Source organism: Aythya marila (genome assembly GCF_965140915.1).
Source record: "Aythya marila genome assembly, chromosome: 18".
Lineage (NCBI taxonomy): Eukaryota > Metazoa > Chordata > Aves > Anseriformes > Anatidae > Aythya > Aythya marila.
This window is the reverse complement of record NC_139059.1, coordinates 6,678,039-6,704,562: the sequence shown is the minus strand read 5'-3', so window position 1 is coordinate 6,704,562 and position 26,524 is coordinate 6,678,039. Positions and strand designations below refer to the sequence as shown.

The following is a 26,524-nucleotide window of genomic DNA, read 5'->3' as shown; positions in this document are numbered from 1 at the left end:
TAGGTAGGATGGGCAGGTCAGAGAACATAACTTGCCTTTGGCTTTTCAATTCTCTTGGCCCCGTTCCTGTAGACAGTGGTAACTTCAGTGCGGCAGTCTGGTTGCAGATTGTTAAGACTGAACTTGTATGTGTTGGAATTTTAAAGGAAGACAGATTCAGGTTACCTTCAGAAATAGGTGCATTAAAGGGTAGATGAAAACTAAGTATCTCTTCAAGTGAAAGTTACATTTTAAAATGTCTGGGTCTTCAAAAGTAACTTAGTAAGTTTTGTCATAAAACATTAAGTGCTTTATAACACAGCTCTTTGTATTTACTCCTGAAAAAATTAACATGTACGATGAAGTTTTCTTGTTATCCTGTTGGATGCCATTTACAGTGATCGGTCACAATGCACACCTACTTCTGAACAAAATTTGGCACACCATTTGTGATGGAAAATTGGTGGTTGCCAATAAAGATCACTTTAAAAAAAAAAGTAACCTGCTGGCAGAGAAGCATTCTGATTCTATTTCAAGTAACAGGCTTCCTGGTGACAATCATAAATGAAATTCTCATTTTTAAATATTTGTTACTAGATAAACATTTCAGTGCATTACGTGTTGCTTGGTTTTATGAAGTTCTATCTACATAGTGTGGAACAAATTCTGTAGGCTAGCTCTGTGCTGTACCAATATGAGATGACATATAGGGATGGCAGTGGCATTTCACAAGGGGTGAGAGTTCAAGTTGCTTTTGGAGAGTTGTTTGAGCCATCTAAACTAGCATAATGTAAACTTCTGTCAACTGATGGAGCTTCATATAGTAGGAAGAAAACGTACTTTAATCTTTTTTTCTGTTTCAGAATTACAGAAGATGATGTCTTACGATCTTTAATTTTCTTTCCCTGCTTCCTCCCCTTTGCTCCCCCCATATCTTGAAGTCTTAAGTATTTTATGTTAGGATGAATTTTGTTCTGATGGTACTTCAGCCTGCATTTCAAAAGCAACAAAATGTTGTATGATTTATACTTTTTTCTTTGTTCTATAGATCAGAGATTGGATCTGTGCAAACTTGGGCCAAATGATAATGATACTGTTAGAGGACAGATAGTAGGTAAGTAGGTAAAAGTAGGTTTTTAATCTTTTAGTTCACTTAGAGCTTAGAAGTAGCTGTGGAAATACACTACCTAGAAATCAATTTTTTTAAATTCAGTGTCTAGTGCCAAAACCATTGACCTCAAGACAAAAGTGTGTGTATGTGTAAAATTATAACTGTTGGGATAGTTAAGACCATACACATATAATACAAAATGTATTTAGAAAGTGTTGAATTTCACTCTAAACAATGGTGGCAGTTCAAGCCTGAACCCCCTGTGGAAATACTGAGTACAAATGTCTTGGCCATTGAGAGTTCCAGTAAAGCTGTGGTTCCTGTAGGTTTTGTGCAAGGATAGAACATCTTGCTGTAACAGGAGAGTATTTTTAAAATGGTCAGTTCATTTAGGGTTATTAAGAGGCCTGTCACCGGTCTTGATAACTGTGCTTTGTTGTTCTGCTACTTCATAAACGTTAAATAATTATATTTTAAAAAAACAAACAAACAAGAAACTTCTTGAGGCTGGCAAATTGAAAAATAAGCATCCCACAAATAACTTCATAAACCTCCTTTTGGTGCATTGTTGGTTGTTTCAGAGGACAGTGTTTCAAACAGGTAACGTAAGATGTCAAAAAGATGTGGATCGGGATAAGAAGTCTATATTTATGGCAAGGTGTTAGAGTCTTTGGAGACGGGAGATTAAAAAGTGAGTTTGTATGTTCAGTATTTAGTTCAATTCTTATTTCAAATAATATCCAGGCATCATCCTTATTTAGTCAAACAGAGAAAGCTATTGAAAAAACAATTGGCAAATAGGGGCTTCATTGTACATCTTTGTTTTCCTCAAAGTCCTGTTGGTTAATATCTAAAACTTTCTCTCTTCATGTTGCTTTCATCATCTGTCTAGCATCCGATCTGCAAGTGTTTGCACAGTGTTCACATAAGAGTAAGGTGGCAGAATAGGATCAAATGATGGTAGAAATGTGGAACTGTAAGTGCACTGCTGATGCTTCCAGACCATTCTTGAACATTAAATTTTCCATTTGAGCTTGCACAGAGGAATAAAGAATAAAACAGTCATCCTTCTAGGGTGTGTTGTGTTGTCAGTTTGGCTTGCTTTTTAGTTTGTGCTCCAGTATGCTGGTCCCTGGATCACCCATGCTGTGTATATCCTGTTGTTTTTTTGCGCGCGTGTGTGTTTGTTTTTTGCTTCTGTTGGGTTATTGTTAGGTTTTTGTTGTTTGCTTGTTTTATTTTGTGGAGTGCTTTTTAAAAAGACTGAGCACAGCTGAGGAGGGAGCTTGTTCAGGGCCTGCTCCAAACAGCAGAGATGCCCTCTGCCCACAGCAATCCTTCAGACATGATACTAGCAGGGATTGTACCCTCACACCGTGATGTGCTCTCATGCTGCCCTCCAGAGTATGCAACGTGCATCCTTGTTGTCACAAGCTGAGAATAATAGTCTTAATTTGGGCACTTCAAACAAGAGAGAACAAAACAAGCTAACAAACAAAGAGTTCTCAAGGCTGTTGGGATGCCAAATGGGAAACCTGGGTCAAATACTATGCAGTGTGGGCATGGCCAATACACTTCAGATGTGTCAGAGATAACTCACTGTCAGTGATGTGGCCAGAAACCAGCCTGACCAGCTGGCCTAACCTGATGTGGTCATGAGAAGTGGTATAGCCAAAGCAGCATTTGTTCATTTGGCATGCTTCTTAGGCTGCGTCCCTAGTTAGCAGGAGCTGCTGGGTCATGCATTAAACCTAGGAAAAACACAGCTTGTCAGGTTACAGCAGAGACAGTTAGAACACATCTGTATGTTCTACTTTATGCTGTTACTGTCTGAACAGTTTCCTCGGTCATGGCTGTGTTTGAATTTGATGCATGTGTGGTAGGACTGCAGAGACTCCTGTCCCTTCTGTTGAAATTCTCATTGTTAATCTCCTTACGTTTTAATATTTCTTCGCTAATGCAATTTTGTTGAATGAGTCAATGAGCCTGAGTAGAACTAGGTAATTCTACTGCAGTTACATGGTGAGAAAATGCTGTTTAAAAATAAGTAACAAAATAGAATAAGAGATAAATGTACTCTCAGTACTTTTAATGATAAACCCACTTAAATGAAGAAGCTATGGGAAATTGAAAAACAAGATTCAAATGTGATACCTTCAGAGGATAATAATGTTACAAATCAAGTGCACACTGGTCATGACTTCATAATCTGGGTCAGGGAGCAAGGGGATCTCTATCTTAAAGTCCTAAGGTTATCTTCAAAGGGGGGAAAGAAAAGGGGACTCTTGTGAGTAGTAGATGCAAAGGGCACCTGAACTGTGTCTTAATCTTGCAGCTGTCTTCTGTGCCACCATTTTATTTCTGATGTGGCGGCGCAGAAAAAATGAATCCTTACTCATTACAAAATGAAGCCGTACACAAATTTTGGTCCACACATAGGCAAAGAGGAGGTAATTGCCTTTGTTTAGTTTCATTTTTCTGTGTGTATTGCTTGCCAAACCTTACCTATATGCAGCAGTGTGAACTTGTGTGGGTTTGTTGCAGAATAAATACATCGTCTAAGATTTCATTTTGTTTGAAATTAAATTTAAAGTGTCTTTCACTCTACAAAGGTGCAGGGTAATGTTAGTGTTCATGGAAGACAAGGAGTAAATACCAATAAGGAATAAGGCAGTCAGGTGCTTCAAAACATGTTGTTGTTGAAAGTTTGGTGTCTCTGGCAAAAGTTACCAGTACTATTACATCTGTTTGCAACTTTGTGATCTGGATGAATGTTTGCTTGTGTCTAGATTAAGGTCTTTGAGTTTTTCACTTTACATGTAAACACGGCTTTGTTGTCCAGAGGTAGAGTAGTGCCACTTCAAGAAATGTGTGCCACAGCACATACTTAGTTCTTAAATAATCACTTTGTTGTTAAAAGCAAATTAAAAGCTCTTTAAAAGCCAAAAGCAAACAAAAAGTGGTTAACTTCTGCCTGATTTTGTGTGTTTGTGTGTGTAGAATTTAATGTGCACACAAAATACATAGTAAGGAGACAAAACTATAAAGAATTTCTTGTTTTAGAGCCTCCAATGAGCGGTTCTCCCTTCATGTTAGCAGTGCTGGTGCTAGCACTGTCCCGCTTGCCGCTGGGGCCATTCTGCATGAGGTGCTACCAGGGCAGCTTGTTACGTTACAGTCTGCTTCGTACAGGGAAAAGCTAATGACAGTTTGAGTTAGCTTCTTTTCCTGCCTTAACTTGCATTCATGTTCTTTGAGGTAGCTTTCTAAAGTAGTATGTAGAGAACTACGTGTGTGAAAATGTGTTGTTGCTGTATAATTTTGATTGGTGGGAAGGAAAAAATATCCAGAACGTGGTTCAGTTTAGCCCTCCAAACTTTGCTGTTTCTCTTTCAACTGTAACTGTAATTCACATGCAGGTGTCATATCTTTAATAATTCTTTTATTATCTTAATAGTAAGTCTTCAGTCCAGAGACCGAATAGGCACAGGAGGACAAGTTGTGGATTGCAGTCGTTTATTTGATAATGATTTGCCAGATGGGTAAGTTGACTCCACTGTCAATACAAATACAGCTCAGACAACAGACTTCTGCAGTAATGAGAAGTCAAAGTAAAAATAGGTTAATTTATTTTTATTCTTACACTTGAGTACTGCATTTTTAAATTTAGGAACAGGTGATAAGCCAGCCAGGCTATGCAGAGTATTTAAGAGTTTGACCCGTGTCACTCTCTCTTTTGTTTTTTTTTTTAAATGAGAGGTGGCATATAAACATAAATGCAGTTTTAAAATACACTTTTTTTCCACATTATAGAATTGATAAGCTACTATAAGCTTAAGTCACTGCTGGCTGATTGGCTTCATCCGTATAGTAGTTTTGTAGCAATGTAGTGAGCACACAGGCTTTGCTGTCTTCTACAGAGCCGTGTAAAAATGGATCACTTTTTTTCTTCCATGTAAATTGTGAATAAAACATGATTGGAAGAGCTAATGGAGCCTGAGTTCTTGCTGTATTTACCTGCCAAATGCTGGGTTTGGGATTTTGATTTATCCCTGTGAGAGTTAATGACATCATTAACACCTAGCAAAAAGTTTTGCAAATACAGAAAAACTCTTTATTTTAGGTTGTGGTGCTGTCATCAACTTTTTCAGAGCAAACATAGAACCTTTGAATGTGATTCTTTGCAGGTAAAGACAAGACAAACTGATAATTCAGGTGATGAGCTTTAAATTGTAAATTATCATCCAAGTCCTAAACAGCAATTTTTTAGTTTGTGGTTTGAGGAAGTCAAAAGCATATTTGAAAATGCTTTTGCATTTTCACTTTAAAATGTTAATTGTGTAAATATTGCTTACATAATTGTGTAACTTCACAGTTGTATTGTCTCATGTATTTTGAAGTGCAAAAATAGGAATAAAAAAATCTTGTTATTTGAAAGTGATTTTTTTCAGTGAAGCAAGTGTTGGTGAAAACACTACAAGAGGACTTATAAGGACAAACAAAGTTAAATTTAGAAAACTAAACATGATGTTTCCAAAAAGTTTCTGTTTATGGTTAATTGGATTTAATTAGAATTCAAATATTTATTGAACATGGTATGATATTTTTAATGATATGCCTAGTTCCAAGGGAGAGAAGCATGTAAAATTAATTGAGAGTTGAACTTTCAGTTGTTTCCTGTTACCTTGTTCAGCTAATATGATTCATAATAGTGTACGTCTTCCTGAGTTGGCATTTATGTTGGAAACATTTAGTGCCCTGGTTTCCTGGAAATACCACTCATTGCCTTATCTCTCAATGTCTGAATTCTAGGTGGGAGGAACGGAGAACTGCTTCTGGAAGGATCCAGTATTTAAATCATATTACACGAACAACTCAGTGGGAACGACCAACACGGTAAGAAATTGTTCAGGAGACTGTGTATGTGGTGAAGTCTGTTTGCTGACCAGGAGCACTGACCGCAAGGGAGTCTAAGTGTCTCTACCAGGAAGTATTCAGCATTCCTTAGAGTCCCTGTACAAACGCCGTGTGCTTTTATTTTCTAACATCTTACTTCTTCATCCTGTCCAGTATTTATTTCAGAATAATCCTTCTGACTAGATTTTCTTCTCCCTAAATACTAGCATCTTTGTTCTCCTGTATAGCTGCTATGGTAGAACCATATAAATACAGCCATTATAGTGTGGAGACAATGACATTGTAAGAGGCGAATAAAGATCGTGATCTATGTCTCAGCTATGTGCATGTTATGACGGTGTAAAGCAGAACTTTAAAAACTGGTTGCTACAGAACATGTTTTAAAATCATTACAATCACCTGCTCTGATAACCAAAAATATGCATTGCAAAGCATTTCTTCAAACCAGTTTTGCTGTTACCTGAATTGTGGACAGTGTCAGTGCATGTTTTTCACTCTTCTGCAGACTGTCTGTGCCTAGTAACTCTCTCTTGCACCCTCGATAAATATTATTCCAGTCTCTGTATGTAACCATATTTGACTTAAAATAATGTAAACTGTTAATGCTGCCAGCTCTGATATATATTAGCAGTTTTAAAGTGACTGAACGTACTGAACAGCTTTTTAATGTCTGTCTATTCTTTTCTGGTATGTTAAAACACCTATTCTAAGCACTAGATATGTTCACCATAGAAAAATAAATACAAAATACATAGCTTGGTTAGGGGGTTTCCTGCATTCTTATCAATCCCTCTAATCCATTTTACATCCTTTTAAAAGCAGCACTGAGATATGAAACCATAACATTCAGTGTTTCCTCTTGCTGTCAAGCTCTTGAGAACAACTGTTTCTATCTCACTTAGCCCGTTTTCACCATCCTCGCCTAATAACCTTCCTTAAAAGTTAAAAGGACTAATTAGACCTTATGGCTTCTTCAGCCATATGAAGGCAAGTGAGAAATCTTGAGCTATATGCTGCTCATAAAATAAGTTTCACTCTCTGTTTTTTACTATTGTTTTTTTTAGGGTGGGAACTGCTCACATGAGCATTTGATATGATCTTGATCTTGCAGCATCATGTACTAACATGTCAGGTCAGACCATAGCACAGATGAGGAGGTCTAGTGATCGCTTTGGGCTGAACAGAACAGCAGCTTGCTGTCCATCGTCAGGGCATCCTGCTCCACGGATAACTGTGACAGAAGCTTCGGGTAGAGGAAGCACATAATTTTCACATTTTTCCCAACAGGCCAGCATCTGAATACTCCAGTCCAGGCAGACCGCTGAGCTGCTTTGTGGATGAGAACACTCCAATTACGGGAACAAACGGTGCAACATGTGGGCAATCATCAGATCCCCGGCTGGCAGAGAGGAGAGTCAGGTCACAGAGGCACAGGAATTACATGAGCAGGACACACTTGCACACTCCTCCTGATTTACCTGAAGGCTATGGTATGTAAATTAAAAATAATGTATTGTACTTCTCCTGGGGAGCAGGGAAAATGGGTTATATCTCATCATATATTAAATGCTTTTGATTACTTAGTTTGGGAGAATCAGTCTTTGTGAGTTTTTGTGCTGCATGTTTTGTTCTTATTGTTATTAATTTGTCTTGATTTCACAGAGCAAAGGACGACTCAGCAAGGTCAGGTCTATTTTCTGCATACTCAGACTGGTGTTAGCACATGGCATGATCCAAGAGTACCTAGGTAAGAAAATGATGAAAGTATCCTTAAGGTGTCAAATTAAAATAGTTTAACCAGTGCTCTTCTAATAGTTGTCTCTATAGTATTTAATATATAAATATTTACTGTTGGTTCTAAAAAACTCATTTTAACAAGTCATTCGTCAAAATAAATTGGTCTATTTTCCTCACTTCTTCAGGTTATTAATTTAATGCAATGGAGAATCAAGAAACAAACTACAGTGATGTAGAGATTTTTTTTTTAATGTCAGACTCTGAAATTAACAAGACCTGAGAAACTGGCAATATAAGTTTATGAGGAACAAATTGTGTGACAAATGTGATAGTAAAATGTGATCATTTTAGATAGGGAGCAGACAAGGGAGAAAACTTTGGAAAATCTAGTGGGTGTCATGTATATTTAAGATGCAGCATTTGTACTGAACAGCACTCATCATTAAAAATTCACTTAATTTTACTTGGCTGTGAGAATTATTGTCCAATGTTCAGACTACCAAATATAATTAACTCAAGGAATGGGAAGTGTAGTATATTTTGAAGAAATTAATTGGAGACACTGGGTCATAAAAAGCCTGGAAGCTGAAATGGTGAGCAATGTTCAAAGTGCGGGGATTTTTTTTTTTTTTTTTTTTAAATAAAAAACAACCCAACCAACTGAAACAAGACAGAACAACAACAATTATTTTTTTTTTTACCACTTGGGTATGGTAGCAAATATCTAAAACTGCACTGGCTTTTTTACAGCTTTTTTCCCCTATACAGAGCAGAAAAGACTATACACACTTTTAGCATGTATATTCATAGAGAAATTGTGTATGCTTTCAAGAATCTTATTAGTACTATATAAATGGGAATTCTGGGGAGAGGCAAATAGAGAAGCTGAAAGAGGTTGACCTATGATTAAAATACTCAAGCTGCTATTTCTGTTGCAGTTATCTCAACACTTAGGAGAAAATAAATCTGAAGTGTCCTTTTAGTTTAGTATCTTTATACAATGTGTATGTGTGTAAACGTTGCATATGATTGTGCACATGATTATTTCTGATGTATATGAAAGAAAAGCAAGAAAACGTGGAATTAATTGTTGGTTTTTGATTTTCTTTACAATACTACCCTGAGATTTTAGAAGACAATAATTTTCAACAGGATTTTTTTTCTTAATGTGTGCAGTTTGGAATTGGCAGCCAGTATTGGCATTTATGAGAATTGTAAAAACTCTGTTAGTTGCTGCTGGTGTTCATTCCCATGGAAATGGATTTTGACTCTCCTGGGAAGGATAAAGTGCCTCGTAGCCATAACTTCATTGCATTTTCAAATGATTCTTCTAATTGCTTTTAGTAGTCCTTTTGTGCTACAAAATTATCCTTTGTTATGATGCATTATCTGAAACGTGAGAGTGCAATAGAGTTGGCAGTTGTGTATTAGGAAGTATTTGTTTACATGATTTACGTATTATATAAAACTAGAAACTAGACTTCTCTAAAAAGAAGTCATATTAAGAATGAAGAAAGTTAAGTTTCCTCAAGTTTGTTTTGTAATGATTTTGTACAAAATCCAAGCTAGGACTGCGTTTAGGTGTGGCAACAAACTGTGTGAGTGTCTCTGAGAACAAAATTTGGCTGCTTGCATGTACCAGCCACGATGACAGGGGATAGAGCTTATGTCATTTCTAAGAAACACTGTATTTTATGCTAATATGCCACATTTAGCTAGTAAAAATAAACCCTACAGTTCAGCAGCACTGTGTGTATGGGTAATATCAGCTGAAGCTCATTCCCAGAGCCTGTATTTCCTTTAGTAGCTGTTAAGCTTTTTGAGTCCCTGTAGAGTGCATCTTTTCAGGCTCTCTGTTGCTCATCTCTTTACTCCCATCAACTCTGATGGTACTGCATGATATGAAGACTTGCACCTTCAAAAATAACGCTCTTGACAGGGTGAGGTATCCAAGGTGTGAATTGCATACATTTATTGATGTTTAAAAAACTAATACTTTTCTTCAGTGAGCCTCTGAAACAAATCTGTGTAATCCTAATTTCAGCAGAACTTTCTTGAGACCAATTAAGGTTTCTCTGCACTGCTCAGTGCAGAGCTGAGTCATTGTTTTTTGTTAGAGACCTGTTTGCTTCCCACTGGCACTTGGGGTTTGGGAGCAAAAATCAGCTGTGGCCTTCATGCATATTCCATGTATAGTTCTTCATGGAAAGTGTAACTCTTCAGAAATATACTTTTGTTTTGTAGGAGTTTTAGAAGTGTGATTCAGAGTTCCTTACATGACTAATGTTGTTTTAAAAATGTTTTCTGTCAGAATTGGTGTAGAACTGCAATTCCATTCTGGCAAATATGTCAGTGGCCTTTATTTTTGCTTTAAGCCTCTATTAATTTAACATCTGAAGTTAGTTTGTAAAAATGAAGGTTATTTGATAAGAATTTTTTTTCCCCGCGGCATGTGTTCTGGGGTGTGTGTTTTTTCTTTGGTGGGCTTGCACCTTGGGAGCAAAGATTCCAGCTGAACAGATCAAGTTTCTGAAACAATACATTTTCTCAGACTTCATGGAATTGTTCTGTTACATTTACGCTTGTTTGGCTCGGAGGCCAAATGCTGAGGTATTTTTCATTTTATATTTGTTTTCACAGGGATCTTAGCAACATCAATTGTGAAGAGCTTGGTCCCTTGCCTCCTGGATGGGAGATCCGAAATACAGCAACAGGCAGAGTTTATTTTGTTGACCATAACAACAGGACAACGCAGTTTACGGATCCACGGCTTTCTGCTAACTTGCATTTAGTATTAAAGTAAGTCTAAAGTCTCCAGCACATGTTGAGTGTAATAGAGGAAAGAAAGTGACTCTTAAGGGATACTAGATTTTATATCAAGATGTATTCCGCCATTCAGTAGTATTTGAAGCACAGCAGCAACAAAACAAATCAAAGCAAAAAAGTGAAACAAAACAAACAACAACAAAAAAAACCTCTAGCAGCATTTAGACAGGAATGTGGCTATTGTGATGCCAGGTGTGGGGGCCAGGAGGGAGGGAGGAAGCAAGTGCCTTCCCATGCAAAAGACTGGCCTGTGGAATTCATTCCAACAGCAAGAGGACTTTCTTTCCTTTTCTTTTTGCTTTGTACTACTTTCAGTGATGGAGTGCTTGCTTTAAAAATATCAGATTGCATTCAATACCCAATTGAGTTAGGCAAGGGTACAGAAGTGCCCAACTATTTTGCTGAGAGAAAGAGAAATAATTCAGCCCCTACATTCAGTTTTAGAGTAAGACTAGTTGAGGTGCTCTCAAAAATAAGACACCGATAATTTAAATTGGATTTGTTACAATTAAAAAACACTCTTTCCTCTGCATTAGTGCAGATACCACATTTTAATATCACAATTTTAAAAAGAGGAAGGGAAACTCAAAAAGGATTCTGGCTTTTGTTTTCATTCCCAAGTACTCACTTCATACTGAGGAACTCTACTGAAAATGGAAACCAAAAAGTGGGCAAACATTTCTGTTTTGCCTCGACATGGCTATCAGTTTGTCCAAGCTCTGCGGGAATTTGCTTCTATTGTTTCTCCTATTAACACCTTTTAATACTCTTGGGAAACACCTGTAACCTATTAAGTAGGTGTTAAGTGGAAGGAACAATAAAGAACTGGTAAGATAGAAAGTCATGTGCAGCCCTGGGCAAGGAATAAATGTGAGGAATAGTCCTTTTAAGGAAGTGAATCCTTGGGAAGAGAAGCTGAAGGAAACAATAATGGCAGCAAGCACTGAAAAGACAGAACCAAGGAATAAATATCCAGGAGTTGCATGTAATTTTATGCATAAAAGTTGGCTAGCCTTTGCCCAATGCCCATTTGAAGTTACTAGCCCAAGAGGGAGGCAAGTCTAGATATTGACAAATATTTGTTTAGAGAGTCATTGATTTTATTTTTGTCTATTACAGAACATTAGTAAAAGTTCCCATCGTCCGGACAGTTAATGAGATTTAGATATGTAAACCAATAAAAAAACTTCAGACCCTCTTAACTACAACAACGTAATTCCTAGCTGTAGAACATTTAGTTAACTGGTCTGTATTTGAAATAAACTGTCCTTCACAGGTATGCTTATTTTTAAATGGTAGTAGGCACATAGTGGCTAGGTCAACAAGTGTTGTGAAGGACAATACATAGGTAGCTTTTCATCTAGAAAATCCACTTTGGCTTTCAAGTTCCAGAACCATTTTGCATTTTTTTAAACTTAAGCACACTGTAGTAGTTCTTTTTCATTTGTACATCTGTCTTTCATTAGGGAAGGATTTCAGAAATTCAACCAACAGTGTCATCAGCAAAATCTGCTGCCTGATAAATCTTTTCTGGTGTTTATTCTTTTATTGCATAAAATGGAATATGTGAAAAAATGAAACCCACCTCATCATTTGTTCTTTAAAAAACAATAACAACAACAGAAAAAAAGAATCAGGCAATACGCCTTAGGCTTGTCATTTAAAAAATTATCTGAGAAATAAGTTTAGTGTTTGGGTGGAATGGGTGTGATAGTTCTAGGCTCAAAACTGTAATAAAGGTTTTATGTTCGGTGCTACTGACTTCTGTTGGGCTGAGTAAAGAAGTTTGTTCTTTCAGTGATGAAATTAGACGTTATGAAAATAATCGAACTTGTTAACCAATTCCGTTTTTAAAATATTGGCCAAAAATTCGTGTTAGGTTTTGATAGTTATGGTACCTGAAAAGTAGTTAGCTATATCCTCAAAGCACAGTATGCAATCAAGCATATACATTCAGCTGTGAAAACAAATTTAATAAATTACATTTAATTACTTCAAGTATGGCAGGTTGTTTAGCTAATACTACACTGATTATTTTTAGTCTAATATGGAGGACGGCATTTTATTTTTCTTCTTCTAGTGCTGCTTTATTTTAGTTTGGTTTAATTTGATGCACAGATCTTAAATTCATGCTCATTTTGGGGACTACGTTTCGTTTGACTAACTAGTTTTATGTCTAGGATACTGTGTTTTTATACTAAAAGAGTATACATAAAGGCAGTATGAATGTATGCTCACTTTAGTATGTAATTATGACCTTCTCTGGTTATTTTCACAAGATTGTCCTTATGGAATCAGAAAATGCAGAAGGCACAATAACATTTGCTGGTTGGACTAGATCCTGGAGGTCTTTTCTCAGCCTTAATGGTTGTCTGATTCTATGATTTCTGCTTTAATTTGTGTATCAATTAAATACTCTTTTACTTGTGATTAGCTCTAAATAAGAATCTCACTTGAAAGTATCATGATAAATGTTGAACCGTACTCTGGAACCACATCAAGTATCTCTGAGTTACTGTAATGGCTTAGTTTCTTGGGAGTTAATTTTTAAGTAACTGCAGTTTATTGTAGTTGATCACCTATAATGTGATCAGCTTGAGAATAAAGTTAATGTAGCCTTATTTAAAAACAAACCACAAAGATCTGTGAATCTAGCAAAGTCAGTTAAACTAATCTCTATGCCCTAGTATGCAGGGCTTCAGTAACAGAATAAGATTTGTGAGCATTATTCCCTACCTCTAGTCCAGAAGTAAAGAGATATTATTAATAGTAAGCCTTGCATTATTGCTGAAGTGATCGAAAATGTGTGCCATTGTAGAGGTTTCTAAATAGTAGGTTTTGTAGGACTACAGGTAAAACATTGGAGTCAACTGCTGTTAGTTTCCCTTGAGGGTAGTTCATGCAAAATTACTTTAAATAAAATGTTTGAAAATAACAAAATAGCTATCAGAACCACATGGCAAACTGGGAACACCCCCACCCCTTTTTAATTGCCAAATCTGAATGTTGCTGTGGTGAAAGCCTGCTGGAAATGAATTTTGGTTGGCCAGGAGAGCTTTCTAATAGACATTGCTTCAAAACAGGCAAAAGACTGAAAATGTAAAATATATTAAAGTCGTGTGTGGTCCTATCTAATATTTTTGGTCCTTTATGTTGCAAAAAACAACATATATTCCAATGAAAAAAAAAATCTAAATTATGACCTTTTCTATTTATCCAACAAATTTAGGACATTATCATGTGTCCCACACTGAGAGGTGTTGTTATTTATTTTTTTTTTTCCCACGGTTTATGTAAAATACAACTTTTATCCTGGCTTGTTTGGAGATGTCATACCGAAATACAAAAATATCCACTCACTGTCTACAAGAAATGACACGAGGGAGGGCATTTCTGCTCAAGATAAATTTTCTTTTTCTAGTAAGAAGTTAGATTTACAAAATCTCTTAGAATTGCTAGTAAAAATACTTGTTTATCTGTGCCAATTAGTTACATGTGAACTCCCCACATTCCTGTGGTCCAGACTAGGCCAGGTACAAGGGACAAGGTCCTTGCCAAGCTGCCAGTACAAACATCTTTTTGTAAGCTTACTCTTTTTCAGACAAGCCATTTAAAACAGACTATGGTATTGACTGTAGATTAGAGGCATAGTGTTTGGCAGACCCCTGAATTTTAAAATGGAGGAAGGCAAAACATGCAAGGGAAATATGGAAATGGTATCTGAGAAATTCAGTGTCAGCAGCTTAGTAGTAAAATTGTATGGCTAATACCTTATTATATAGTGCTGTAACCTTTTACATACTTTGTAGAGTAGTACTAATAGAAATAACAAACCCTAAAAACAATTGATAGTTGCCAAGAAAGACAGAAACATGTGTCTTTAGTCAGGATAAAATCTCTCTGAATTTATTTTTTACTGGACCTGAATGTTTTTAGTGTAATCACAGTAATAATCATAGTAAAATGTAAGTAGTTCAGTTACGAAAACTTAACCGTTAAGAAACATCTGAAGAAAACACGGGACGTATGACTTGAATATCTGCAAACAGCTGTGTTTGTTTTTAGCCGCCAGAATCAACTTAAAGATCAGCAGCACCAGCAGCAGCAGCAGGTAGTGTCCTTGTGTCAGCTTCCAGATGAGGCGGAGTGTCTCACTGTGCCAAGGTACAAGCGAGACCTGGTGCAGAAACTCAAGATCCTGAGGCAAGAGCTGTCACAGCAGCAACCTCAAGCTGGCCACTGTCGTATTGAGGTCTCCAGAGAAGAGATTTTTGAGGTAATTTGAGAACTTAACCCATTTATTAACGTTGAGAGAAGGGGAGGAGGGTTATCTGCAAGTGTCTGAAGAAGTCACTCAGGTAGCTGAAATGTTGAAGCCTGGAGTTAAAGCTGAAATTTTACCAGTGGTATATGAGGACAGGAATCATTTTGTGTGTGTGATCAGAACAGTTGTGTATGTAAAGTAGATGTATTTACCCTGTGAAGAAGAAGAAGAAAAAGGAGGAAAGCTTTTCCTGTGATAGGAGATGGACACTTTCCTCACTTCTTCCACCACTTTAAGGCAGTGTCTCTTACAGAGGGGACGTTGCAATCTGAAAACTAAACAATCTGAAAAGATCTTTGATGTTTTTGTAAGTTAAGTAAAAATACTATTGAATAATACTTATCTTTGGAGTTAAAATTGCTTAGCACCTATCTCAGTTCTGGCTGATATTTTTGCAGAATCAGACATTTTATGCATTCAGTAGGCTTCTGAATGACCAGAGATGTCTGCATTGAGTCATTTACGTCTTATTTTGTGAGATTGCTTAGCAGAATAATTCTGCTGAATTGATGAAATGCAGTTATACATGGACTTTTTCTGAAGAACAGTATGTCTTGAAAATTTTATCAGCCATCCCACCCATCCCTGTTGCATTTTTATCCCACCCACAAACATGATAGCCCACTGTGTTGTCACCGTTTTTACAGCCAAGAAAGATTTGTGTTGGCCTTCCCTTTGGAGACTGTCAAGTCGCTTCATAATCAACTAAAAAAGAAAGGGGAAAATGCTGCCATACAGCAGTGAAAATTATCATTTTCATTATTATGATTTTTTATTTTATTTAATTTTTTTGAAAACAAAAATTTACTGACACAGATTTGGGGGGAAGGGGTAAAGTTATGTGAGAATGACAGAAAATATGATCACTGTACAACCTGGGAAGTTTAGAGGTGGTTCTTCTCTCATGTCTGTTTTATTTGACAAGCATTATCACATTTGTAGAACACTGTGTAGCCATCTGCGGTCGGAGAAGCAGTGGTTAGTATCTAGGAAAATAGTATCCCCCTTGGACTTAGAATCTGAGACTCCCTTAATTTCTAATAAACAGTAGTAGCTTCTTCTTGTCTGTAAATAGCAGTTAATAAAAGAACGTGTTGTGTATTAACAGGAATCCTACAGGCAAGTCATGAAGATGAGGCCAAAAGACCTGTGGAAACGATTAATGATAAAATTCCGTGGGGAGGAAGGCCTTGATTATGGAGGTGTTGCCAGGTAAACAGTGCATCCTCTGTCTCTTCCTGCAGCCTCACCAGTTACACTGCTCTGAATCCAAGACTGGATTTATAACAGCTCTGGTTTTGTTTTGATTCGATTTGATTTGATTGTTTTTTAATTCCTTGTAAATAAATCAAAATGCGTTACAGATTGCATCAAAGACTTATCACATGTGTGAGATGCTCTTTTGATATCTACCAAAATTACACTATTTGTTTTTGGTTTGTAAAGCCTTCGGTATCTGAGAATTTGCACCACTAAACACTCAACTTTACAGAGGAGTTCTGATCAAAAATATGCTTTATTGCAAGTTACCACTACTGTTTGAAGCAATATTTTAAGAACTAGCAGTTGGAAGGCAACTGAAATATGTCAGTTGTCTGTGAGGTTACTCTTGACTTTTTTATAAAAAGGAACTTTTTTTTATTATATGAAGAGATCCTTCATATATTAAACCAGTTCTAGGAATTCTGTTGGCTGTCAGGAGCAGTGCAGTTACTGAATCAGTAAAAAAATAATTTTGATTTCAACCTTCTCTAAACATGTTCATAGCCAACTTCCTTTTGAAAAGATTGAAAGTATTCTTAGTGTATGAATGCATTTGTCTAAAGTACACTATAAATTATTATTATTTTTCTTCAGGGAGTGGCTGTACCTATTGTCACATGAAATGTTGAATCCATATTACGGTCTCTTCCAATATTCCCGAGATGATATCTATACACTGCAAATCAACCCAGACTCTGCAGTTAACCCGGTATGACTGGCAACAGGAGTTTTGTGACCTAGAAATTAAATGCGTGCAGAGAACGTTCTAGACTTAAGAATCTAGTTCTCGCATTAGTATTGCTAGAGACTTAATTTGTGCAATATGATAATTTCTTTTTAGAACTGATCAAAGAAACCTCCCAAATGTGTTCTTAATTTTCTTTAAGATGCGATTCATATTTCCTTTGGAAGTTTGTTTTTAAGTTTGTTTTGATTCTTAGTAGTAAGACTTCTGGACTGGAAGCAATATACTAAATGTACTGTGTATAAAAACAAACAAAAAAAAAGAAAAGAAAAGTTCTGGCTATGTTTTTGGTTTTTTTTTTTTTTTTAGTTTTATTGAAATTTTGTTTAATATTCAGCAGATACAATCTAGCAGTCTTGTTTAGTTGAATGACTTAGTCTTTTTCAATTCTAGGAACACTTATCATATTTCCATTTTGTTGGACGGATAATGGGGATGGCTGTATTTCACGGACACTATATTGACGGGGGCTTCACGTTGCCTTTCTATAAGCAGTTGCTAGGAAAGCCAATTACTTTGGATGATATGGAATTGGTTGACCCTGATCTTCATAACAGCTTAGTTTGGATACTGTATGTACTGTGCATTATGTTTTACAATGTTAGATTTCTTTCTGTTTAACACATGATATATGTCCCTAAATCCTGTTGAAAAGAGATTAAGTATATTTTGATCTCCCACTCTGGCAGATTTAAGAAACATCTTTCTTACATGCACAATTTGTCTTCTTTAAAGGCTTAACATGCTCAAAGTATTCAAATTTGGAGGGAATGAAAGATTACTGAGCTGTAAAGTATTCTGTTGTTCCGTTGTATTTGTTCATTGATTTTTGCCTATTATAAACAGCATGTTATTGAAATATAACATTGGAAGTTTGATAATCGGTTTAAAATGTAACAAAAATGTATATTCATCTCTTGCTTCCAAGCAATAATTTTAAATGTCACTCAAAAAGTAAATCATGATGTCTGTCAAAAGCCTTATGGCTGTAATATATTTGCAGAATAGATTTTTGTTGAGTCACTTACTTATTTCTTTCCACCAGTGAGAATGATATCACAGGAGTCTTAGACCATACGTTCTGTGTAGAACACAATGCATATGGGGAAATTATTCAACATGAACTGAAACCCAATGGCAAAAGCATCCCAGTGACAGAAGAGAACAAAAAGGAATATGTCAGGTATTTATTTGAAGTAATTAAGTGTTATGGTGTGGTTTTTTTTTTATTCCTAAATGGTAGTGTAATAATTTTGTTGTTACATATTGCTGTCAGTGAGGCCATTTTTTGGGTTGAATAAATTGCAGGTTTATTATATTTGAATACATCTTTCACAAATCCAATTTGCACTTGCTTACAGGCTTTATGTAAACTGGCGATTTTTACGAGGAATTGAAGCTCAGTTTCTGGCTCTACAGAAGGGATTTAATGAAGTAATCCCACAACATCTGCTGAAGACATTTGATGAGAAAGAGTTAGAGGTCAGTACACTAATGTTATGTTATGTCGTCAAGTGTAATAATAAAAGCCCGAGGCATTCTTCTGAGACTAAGGAACATGTGAAGTTGTATCCCCAGTGCTTTAGGGGTTTTGCAGGTGTGCTATTGCAAAAAATACAGTTAGCATAAGAGGTTACCAGGTCACGCAGTCTCTGAGATGGACAGCATGCATCTTCCACTGAGAATTAGGAGAGTGCTTCTCAAGGTGACATTTCATAGCAACTGTGTAAGTGGTAGAAGAGGAGACCTTCTCCTATACCAAAACAAAACAGAAAAAAACAAATTGCTGAACCCATTGAGTGTGTGATCTGCAGTGACCTTGGATTATTTCACTGAGTGTTACTCCAGCAGAGGCAGTGGTGCATATTTCTCACAGTGTAGTTTCATGATATTAAATATAAGTGCTGCCAGGAAAATGCTCTGTCACTCCCTCCCACCTTGTTCCCAGCCCCTCCAGTGTACTGCACTGAGATCAGTGTCAGACAGCTATGCAGTTTTGCAGAGCTGGGTTATGCCAGACTAAACTGGCTCCGCAATATAGCATAAGGAAAGGTGCTGTCACCAACAAATGTGCTATAAAATGTCAAGATCAGCATCCTCACCATATCAGTTCAAATCCCATAGATCTCAAGCTTGTTTTAAAACTGAAGTCTAATATACAGTCTGTCAGCTGCAGAGCTGAGCTTCTTGCCATATAAAATGGCCACAAGGTAAATGATTAATGCTTTCTTTTGTTCCCTGTACTAGAATGTCAATGAGTGCTATTCCTTAATCCTGAATGTTCTCATTCAACAACAACCAGCCAGCCAGCCCGTTAATCCAGAATCGTTTTGCAGACAGAGGAAGAACAGTGAAGGTCTGGTGTTGTTAGTCACAAGCAGATGTCTTTATAATCATATCCCTTTTGAGCTTAAGCCAATCCATTGTGGTTCTCTGTTTAGAAGTGCCAAAAGCTCATCTTCAGGAGAGAAATCCTATTTGTATTACCTGTATGGTATGACAACAACAAAATTATTTCTGGGGGTCCAGAGTTGAATGAGCCAAACTTCACCCTTAGTTTTGCTCCACAAAGAAGCATTGAATTCAAATGGGAATTGTGTGCACTTTCACATAAGGGGAGGAATCTATGCTTCTAGCATTTGATGGGCAGGTCAAGACGTTTTCATATAAGCTTATGAAATGTTTTTTTAATTTGAATTAAGATATTTGAAAGACTGTGCATAAAGGTAAGGAAGGCTCTTCTAAAGAAAAATGTTGCATTTCTACATCGCCTAATATTAGTGAGAAGTTATAATTTTCCTTTGGTTTAAAATCTGTCAATTTTTCAGACTCAGTAATTCATCATTTGTCTAGCTCCAAATCTTTTGTTGTTGTTTTATTAATGGTCACAGAATCATTTAGGTTGGAAAAGACCTCTAAGTACAACCATTACCCTAGCACTGCCAAGTCTACTACTGAACCATGTCCCTAGATACCACATCTACACTGATGTCTTTTGAATACCTCAGGGATGGTGACTCAACCATTTCCTTGGTCAGCAAGCACGTTCCAATGCTGCATAAACCTTTCAGTGAATAATTTTTTCCTAATATCCAACCTAAACCTCCCCTGGTGCAACTTGAGGCCATTTCCTTTTGTCCTATCACTTGTTGCTTAGGAGAAGAGGCCAACCTTCACCCTGCTACAGCCTCCTTTGAGGTTGTTGTAGAGCACTGCAAAGTCTCCCCTGAGCCTCTTTTTCTCTAGGCTAAATAACCCCGGTTCTCTCAACTGCTCCTCATAAGCCCTGTTCTTTAGACCCTTCCCAGCTTCGTTTCCCAATGGAAGGTGGATAGTTCCTAGCTCCCATCCCACTTATGAAATCATTAATTATATTTTAAATTTACAGCTCATCATTTGTGGACTTGGAAAAATTGATGTTAATGACTGGAAGGCAAATACTAGGTTAAAACACTGTACACCAGACAGCAACATTGTGAAATGGTTCTGGAAAGCTGTGGAATTCTTTGATGAAGAAAGGAGAGCACGACTTCTCCAGTTTGTGACTGGCTCATCCAGAGTGCCTCTGCAGGGCTTCAAGGCATTGCAAGGTAATGTTTTGCCAGAATTAACTGCAAATGCCTGTATTTGGAGACACATCACAGAAACATTAGCTAAATATAAGGCTGGTTGGCTGTACTGTGACTTTTTTCAGGGGGATTTTTAATGGTCTGATGAGTAACAATCTCAGAAATGCCCTTTTTGCCAGTTCGTTTGTTACCTTTTGAATCAGCTGTAAATGGTTCTTTTGTTTCAATTACGCACTTCCTTCCTTCTCTAGCAATACTTTCTGATCAGTGGAGATCTAGCAGGGTTCTCCTTATGTTTTTTCCTGTTTTTTCATTTCTCTCTTCTGTAAGCCTTCATCATCTGTACAGCTCTGTGGCAGAAGACACCAACATGGAGTGTTCTTGTGGTTCTGACAGCAGATGCACTTAGTAATCTGTACTGGCTTTATTGTAAGAATAACATAATCACAAGCATCCCAGGCAACAGAAACAATCTATTTGGTTATTGACCTGTTTTCTGAACTTCAGTCAAAACTCTGGATCTCTGCTGCATCCCTTGTTGTTCTGTTAATGCACTAGTTACCGTATTTCACTCTCTCACAAGATGAGAGAAAGCATCCCAGGGGAAGTGTTGACCATGAACCATTTTAATAGGTAGAAGATCCCGAGAGAACACATTCAGTGATAATAGCTGCTACAAACAATAGTGAGTTGCTATAGAAATAAGTTCCATCATCCATTCTTCACCTGGAAGCCCTCGTGTTTCTTTTTCCTCACTTCTTAAGCTCTAAAATGTTCGGGAGCATTAGAAGCTGAGGAAGATTGACATTTTGAAGGCCCTCATTACTTTAAGTGTTTAAATAATATTGGGGAGAGACTTCTTCAGGCAAACTGTGTAACTGTTAATGGCCTGAGAATAGCTGAATGTAGGAATACCCTACTACTAATGTGAATGCTGTTAGTATTGTGAAGCAAATTGTTTGGAGTATGGTAATGCTAGTTTAACTTTACCTGCACTGTATATTCTAATATGACTATGCTAGTGGGGAAAAAAAACAACTGTGAAAAACAAAGCCTGCTTTCCTACATATTTGAAAAAAAATAAAACCTTATCAGGTTTTAGACGGGAGTTGTGTTAACACAGTAGTACGCTTTTATTTGCTTACACTCCTAGTTGACAGCAAAGTATCCCCATTAGAAAGATTCGAAACTGTAGATTATATTCTTAAATGTCTGTCTACACAAGCAAAAATTCTGGTTTTATTAAGGGTAGGGCGTTTGTAAGCTCTTCTGGCCTTTGTCTAAAAGGCTGCTGTGTTGCAGTCTTTCATTTAGCAGAGATTAAGGGGATCGCTACACAGTCATAATTTCACAAAAATATAGAAGTTGGTATCTGTGACTCTTCTGTCCAGTTTGTCCACTACTCAACAGCTGTTACAACATGGGGACCAATAGAGCTGTGTTAAGTTTCCTTCTTTAGGAAGGGTGGGAAAAGTTAGATTCAGAACTATTATAATTATATAGTGCACAGTGTAAAACGGGTATTTTATTCTGCCTTATTGATGCTTTGTTATTGTTTATCTTCCAGTGACATAAATAACTGCATGGTTATTTTGTGGGGGTGAATGGGAAGAAATTGTCTGATATACACTGTGAGGGTTTTTTTTGCTAGTTGTTCATGGTTTCAACTTTTTCTGCAGAGTTTCTCTTTTTCTTGCTTTATTTACTTTTTTGTTGCAGTGCAACAAAGCAATTTTGTATTATGTGATACAGTAGTAATAGATACCTTTTCTGGATTTTCAGGTGCTGCAGGCCCACGACTATTTACAATACACCAGATTGATGCCAGCACTAACAATTTGCCGAAAGCTCATACCTGGTAAGACTGCTTCAGGTCTCTGTTGTGATGTATAGATTTGCTCTCTCTATACTTCGAACTTAATTTTCTGATGTCATAAATACTGTCCATTACAGAGTAGTACAGGTGTGAAAACTGCAAATTGATTTTATGTATATGAAGTTGACCTCGTTAAATATTGCCTTGTCCTTGTTTCAACCAGGTTAAAATGAAGTATAGCAGAACTTTGCTAGGTGAGGCTTGAAGTTCCAAATAATTGAAACTTTTGCTTTCTCTTTGCAGCTTTAACCGAATAGACATTCCTCCTTATGAAAGCTATGACAAGCTATATGAGAAGCTGCTAACTGCCATTGAAGAAACATGTGGGTTTGCCGTGGAATGACCCTTCACAGGCTTACCTGAGACTCTATTTATACTCCTGTCAGCCAGAAAGCCCTTCCCTCGCCAAGACTCAAGAAATGCTTGAAATACAGGAAACTTTCCCTTTTCTACACTAGGACACTGTAAGGGAAAGAACAACTTTGGAAATTTTTTTTTCTTCAAGAAAATAGATTCTGTGGTTCCTGCCATAGGATCATTCAGCTGCTATTAAAAACTAATATCTTGAACATACAGAATGCTGACTTTTCCTACATTTCAACAGTTAAGCAGTATTCTATACTTAAAGACTACTACTATTTTTGTAAAAGGTAATCTATTATATTTGCCTACCTGATTTCTATTCTCAGATACCAAGACACAACTTCAGCAGTCGGTACAAGTCACGTTTCAGCCTGTTTTAAATGTATGATACTGAACAGCATCTATACCTGCTATTTTTGGAAAAAAAATATTTTGGATTATTCTAACTTTGCATAAAATTGGCTGAAAGAATCATTAATCTTTTTAATTAAAGCCACTTACATGTTAACTGCATTTTCTTATAGTAAAACATTATATTCTGCAATGTAAATTCAACTTAAATGTTACCACAGGGGGCTTTTTTTCTATATTTTTTCAAGCATGAATTACAAATAATGATGTTTTGGGGTCCTATTTATATCACTTGTCAGATTCCTTAAAATTTCTAGTATGAGCGTCACATACTGTATTTGGTACAGTATTTGTGTTAACATGTGGAATAGGCCTTTTTTAATGAACAGTAGACATTTTGATTTTTTTAAACAGCATTTTTCTAATAAGTCTGTCAAGAGTATTTTCTGTTGCTTTTGACTTTAAACACTGCATTTTTCAACTTTTTTAGCATGTTGATGAGGTAATATTTGACAGCAGAAACCTGTTTGCAGTTCATTTCAGAACCCATCCTGTCCAGTCGACCAAAGTTTGTTTGAATGCAGCCAAATCACATTATATCTTTGTTGATGCTAAAGATTTATCAGGTAAAACATATTTTAATCTTTGTCTAGCTGCTCATCACATGTGGGTTTGTTACAACTAAGGAAAAAGGCGATAAAAAATGATGTATTATCTGAAATGTGTGATGTGCTTTGAAAAAAAGGTTTCAAAAGCACATAATTTATTGATTGTAGGGATGGAAGTAAGTATATATATGAATTATAACATGGGTTGATCTCTTCAAAGGGGAATAAAATGCACTACCAGTAGAGGGAACTGAATTTTGAAGTAAGTTTGGGAATTCTCAGTTAAGGTCTATGTGATCTGTTCATGGTGTGTAGATGAATCAGTCTACTTACTAGACAGTGGCATTCTCCTATCAGTGGTGAGAATATCTGGAATAGGTAGCATTTTTTTCCAATCAGTGTTGTTTTTTTAACATGGGTTACAATTGACCATCAAATCTGCACTATTTTTTACACTGCCAATAAGAAGAAAGTCAAGGGTACAGAAAATGCTGAAAGAATGGGACGTAAATGGCTGTTCTGTTCCGCAGTGTAGGCCACACAGTGAACTAGCTAATTTTCTATTTGTTCTATGGAGCTTGAACTTAATTTTGTTCTGCCAAATCTGACTGCCACAGTGAGTAAACTACTACTGGATGTTGTGTATTAGAATAGTGGGCAACAGACTACTTTTTAGAATTGTGGTAGGAATCTGGTGAGCCAAATCCACATGTTCATTTGATTATATATATATTTTTGTACAGCTGTTGCTTCCCAGTTCTGGGCTGGCTGCAGAGCAGAGGCTACTTAGGGATGTAAACTTAAAGCCAAGAAACTTGCTTTGACAGCCAGATTTGACATATATCAGACCCTTCTTTCTTAATTTCAAGGGATTATTGCACTCTTACGATGGCTGGTACCTTTGCTTATAGTCGGAATCCCTAATTCAAGGCTTTCAGGTAATACTGTTACCAGAGAAGCTACCACTATGTTTGTCCAGGTTGCCCGGGAGAGCAAAGTAGGATGTTGCCCAGTGTGTTTTTATTCGTTACTGCTGCCTGTGGTTGGGGACCACTGCTTTAGATATGCCCACAGACCTCTTATCACCCCAAGTTTGGAGGTATGACATGAATTACTCTTTACAGAGACTAGTTGTTTTTTTTTTTTTACCACTGTTCACAGGATTAAAAGTCTCCACTGTTGCATAAGGGATTTCATTCTGCTCTTGCTCAGGCTATGGCTGCAGCCACCCTGATCGTGAAAGCATGAAAATTCAGTTTGATCCAGTCTTTGGGAGAAGTCAGGGCTCAGTTGGCAGTTCCAGGGAGAAGGTGTGCTGTTCCCTTGGCACCAGACAGCCCACCTCAGCACTATTTAAAAAACATCTCTCTAAGTGTCTCCTGAGCACACCACCTGTACCCACCTCCTAGGAACCTTTTCCCTGTCAGCCTGCTTAGGCTGGTAAGTGTATTGAGCACATAGTTATGGCCACCCTTGTGACAAAAAAGCATTTCTGAGGAGGGGGGAGATGAGCTCTGCAGAATGGAGTGGAGATCAGCTGATAAATACCATTCATTTTCACAGCAGCCTTAGCAGTTCATCTGTTTGTTCTACCAAACATTTTGGTATGGCATAGAGATTTTTTTTTAGTTGTCTCAGATAAATATTGTAAATTTAATATATTATAGGCAAAACTAGATAAATCTACATTTGACTTCCCATAGCTGACAGATGAGGTTGAATATACCAAGTATTTTGAGTGCCTTTCTACCTTCATGACTGAGAGCTTTAACTTAAAGCACCTCATCACCTAGTCGCATGTTTATCAGAAAATGTTAAAAGGTTCATTCCTTTGCAAAATTTTGTTTCAAGATCATGTCAACTACTTTCCCCTCAAAAAGGTGCTAAGCCTAATATTGCATTTTAACCTTGGACTTTCACCCCATGATTAATGTGAATATTTATTTCAATGTGTCCCTCTTACTGGGTTTTACTTTATCCAGTCTTTAGTTGTTTTAGAGAGATGTCACATCATGGTTTTATGCTGTTGCTTTTCATTATGAATGTTTAATTATGAACAGTGACTTTTGTAGATTTCAAATATACAGTACACAGTTTCAGAGGATTTAATTTCTCGGTGTAAAGAGTTTTGTAATGGTGCTTTGTACAGTATGTATTCTAATTTTTTTGCACATAGTTTCAGTTTCCCTAAACTGATTTATTTTTACCAAATTTTTGTGTTGTACTAAAGTCCAGAGCACACAAGCTGTTTTTAAATTCTTGTTCTACAACACTACATCTGTATTGAACTTCTGGTGCGTTTAAACTAGCTGCATTGATGGAAGTAAAAGCTTTGCTTCTATATCATAAGTATGCATCATACAGCTTAATGTAGCATGCTTCAGATTTTAAACAGCACCATATAGTTAACAGGTGCCATTTGTTGTACTTTACACTATGTAGTAGGTTTCTGGCTCTACCACATCCTCAGAGCTTTGTCTGTAGCTGTAATTAGTTTATACAAGTGTAATTACTCCTCCACAAACTGACCGTTCTTAGTTTATCATTTCCATTGTATTTATTACAGAGTGTTTTAGCATTGATATCATTGTATTTTCACCCAGCTGTTACATGAGCTTTAACAAAAAAAAAAAAAAATCTGTATAAAATGGTTTTTAAGTACTTAATGTATGTACCCATGCAGAAGTTGAGCAATAAATTGTATGCTGTTTGCACTGTCACAGCATCAATGGTTTAAAAAGTTTTAAGTGTTTCTTAATTAAACATTAAAATGTAACAAAAGCTTTTTTCAGTAACTCAGCTTTGTCTCAGGAGAAAAAAAATCAACTCTTAGTGTCTTTCTACAGGCTGCTACC

General features: G+C 36.7%; 1 protein-coding gene across 6 annotated transcripts in view; it reads left to right on the top strand.

The window, feature by feature from the left end:
• SMURF2 (SMAD specific E3 ubiquitin protein ligase 2) overlaps positions 1–26,524 on the top strand; it is a 78,227-nt gene that overhangs the window by 38,800 nt on the left and 12,903 nt on the right. The window contains exons 5-20 of one of the 6 annotated variants that reach the window (XR_014318765.1): positions 1,028–1,093; positions 4,548–4,632; positions 5,903–5,986; positions 7,295–7,497; positions 7,670–7,754; positions 10,385–10,543; positions 14,636–14,846; positions 16,003–16,106; positions 16,752–16,866; positions 17,296–17,474; positions 17,948–18,085; positions 18,264–18,384; positions 20,291–20,492; positions 22,254–22,329; positions 22,591–22,997; positions 23,595–23,687. Coding sequence is in view for 2 of the 6 variants with exons in the window: in XM_082774983.1 (XP_082631109.1) it covers positions 1,028–1,093; positions 4,548–4,632; positions 5,903–5,986; positions 7,295–7,497; positions 7,670–7,754; positions 10,385–10,543; positions 14,636–14,846; positions 16,003–16,106; positions 16,752–16,866; positions 17,296–17,474; positions 17,948–18,085; positions 18,264–18,384; positions 20,291–20,492; positions 22,254–22,329; positions 22,591–22,690 (1,928 nt within the window). In the remaining 4 variants the exon portion in view is untranslated. The other 5 variants (XR_014318766.1, XR_014318767.1, XR_014318764.1 and 2 more) reach the window with 5 other exon arrangements.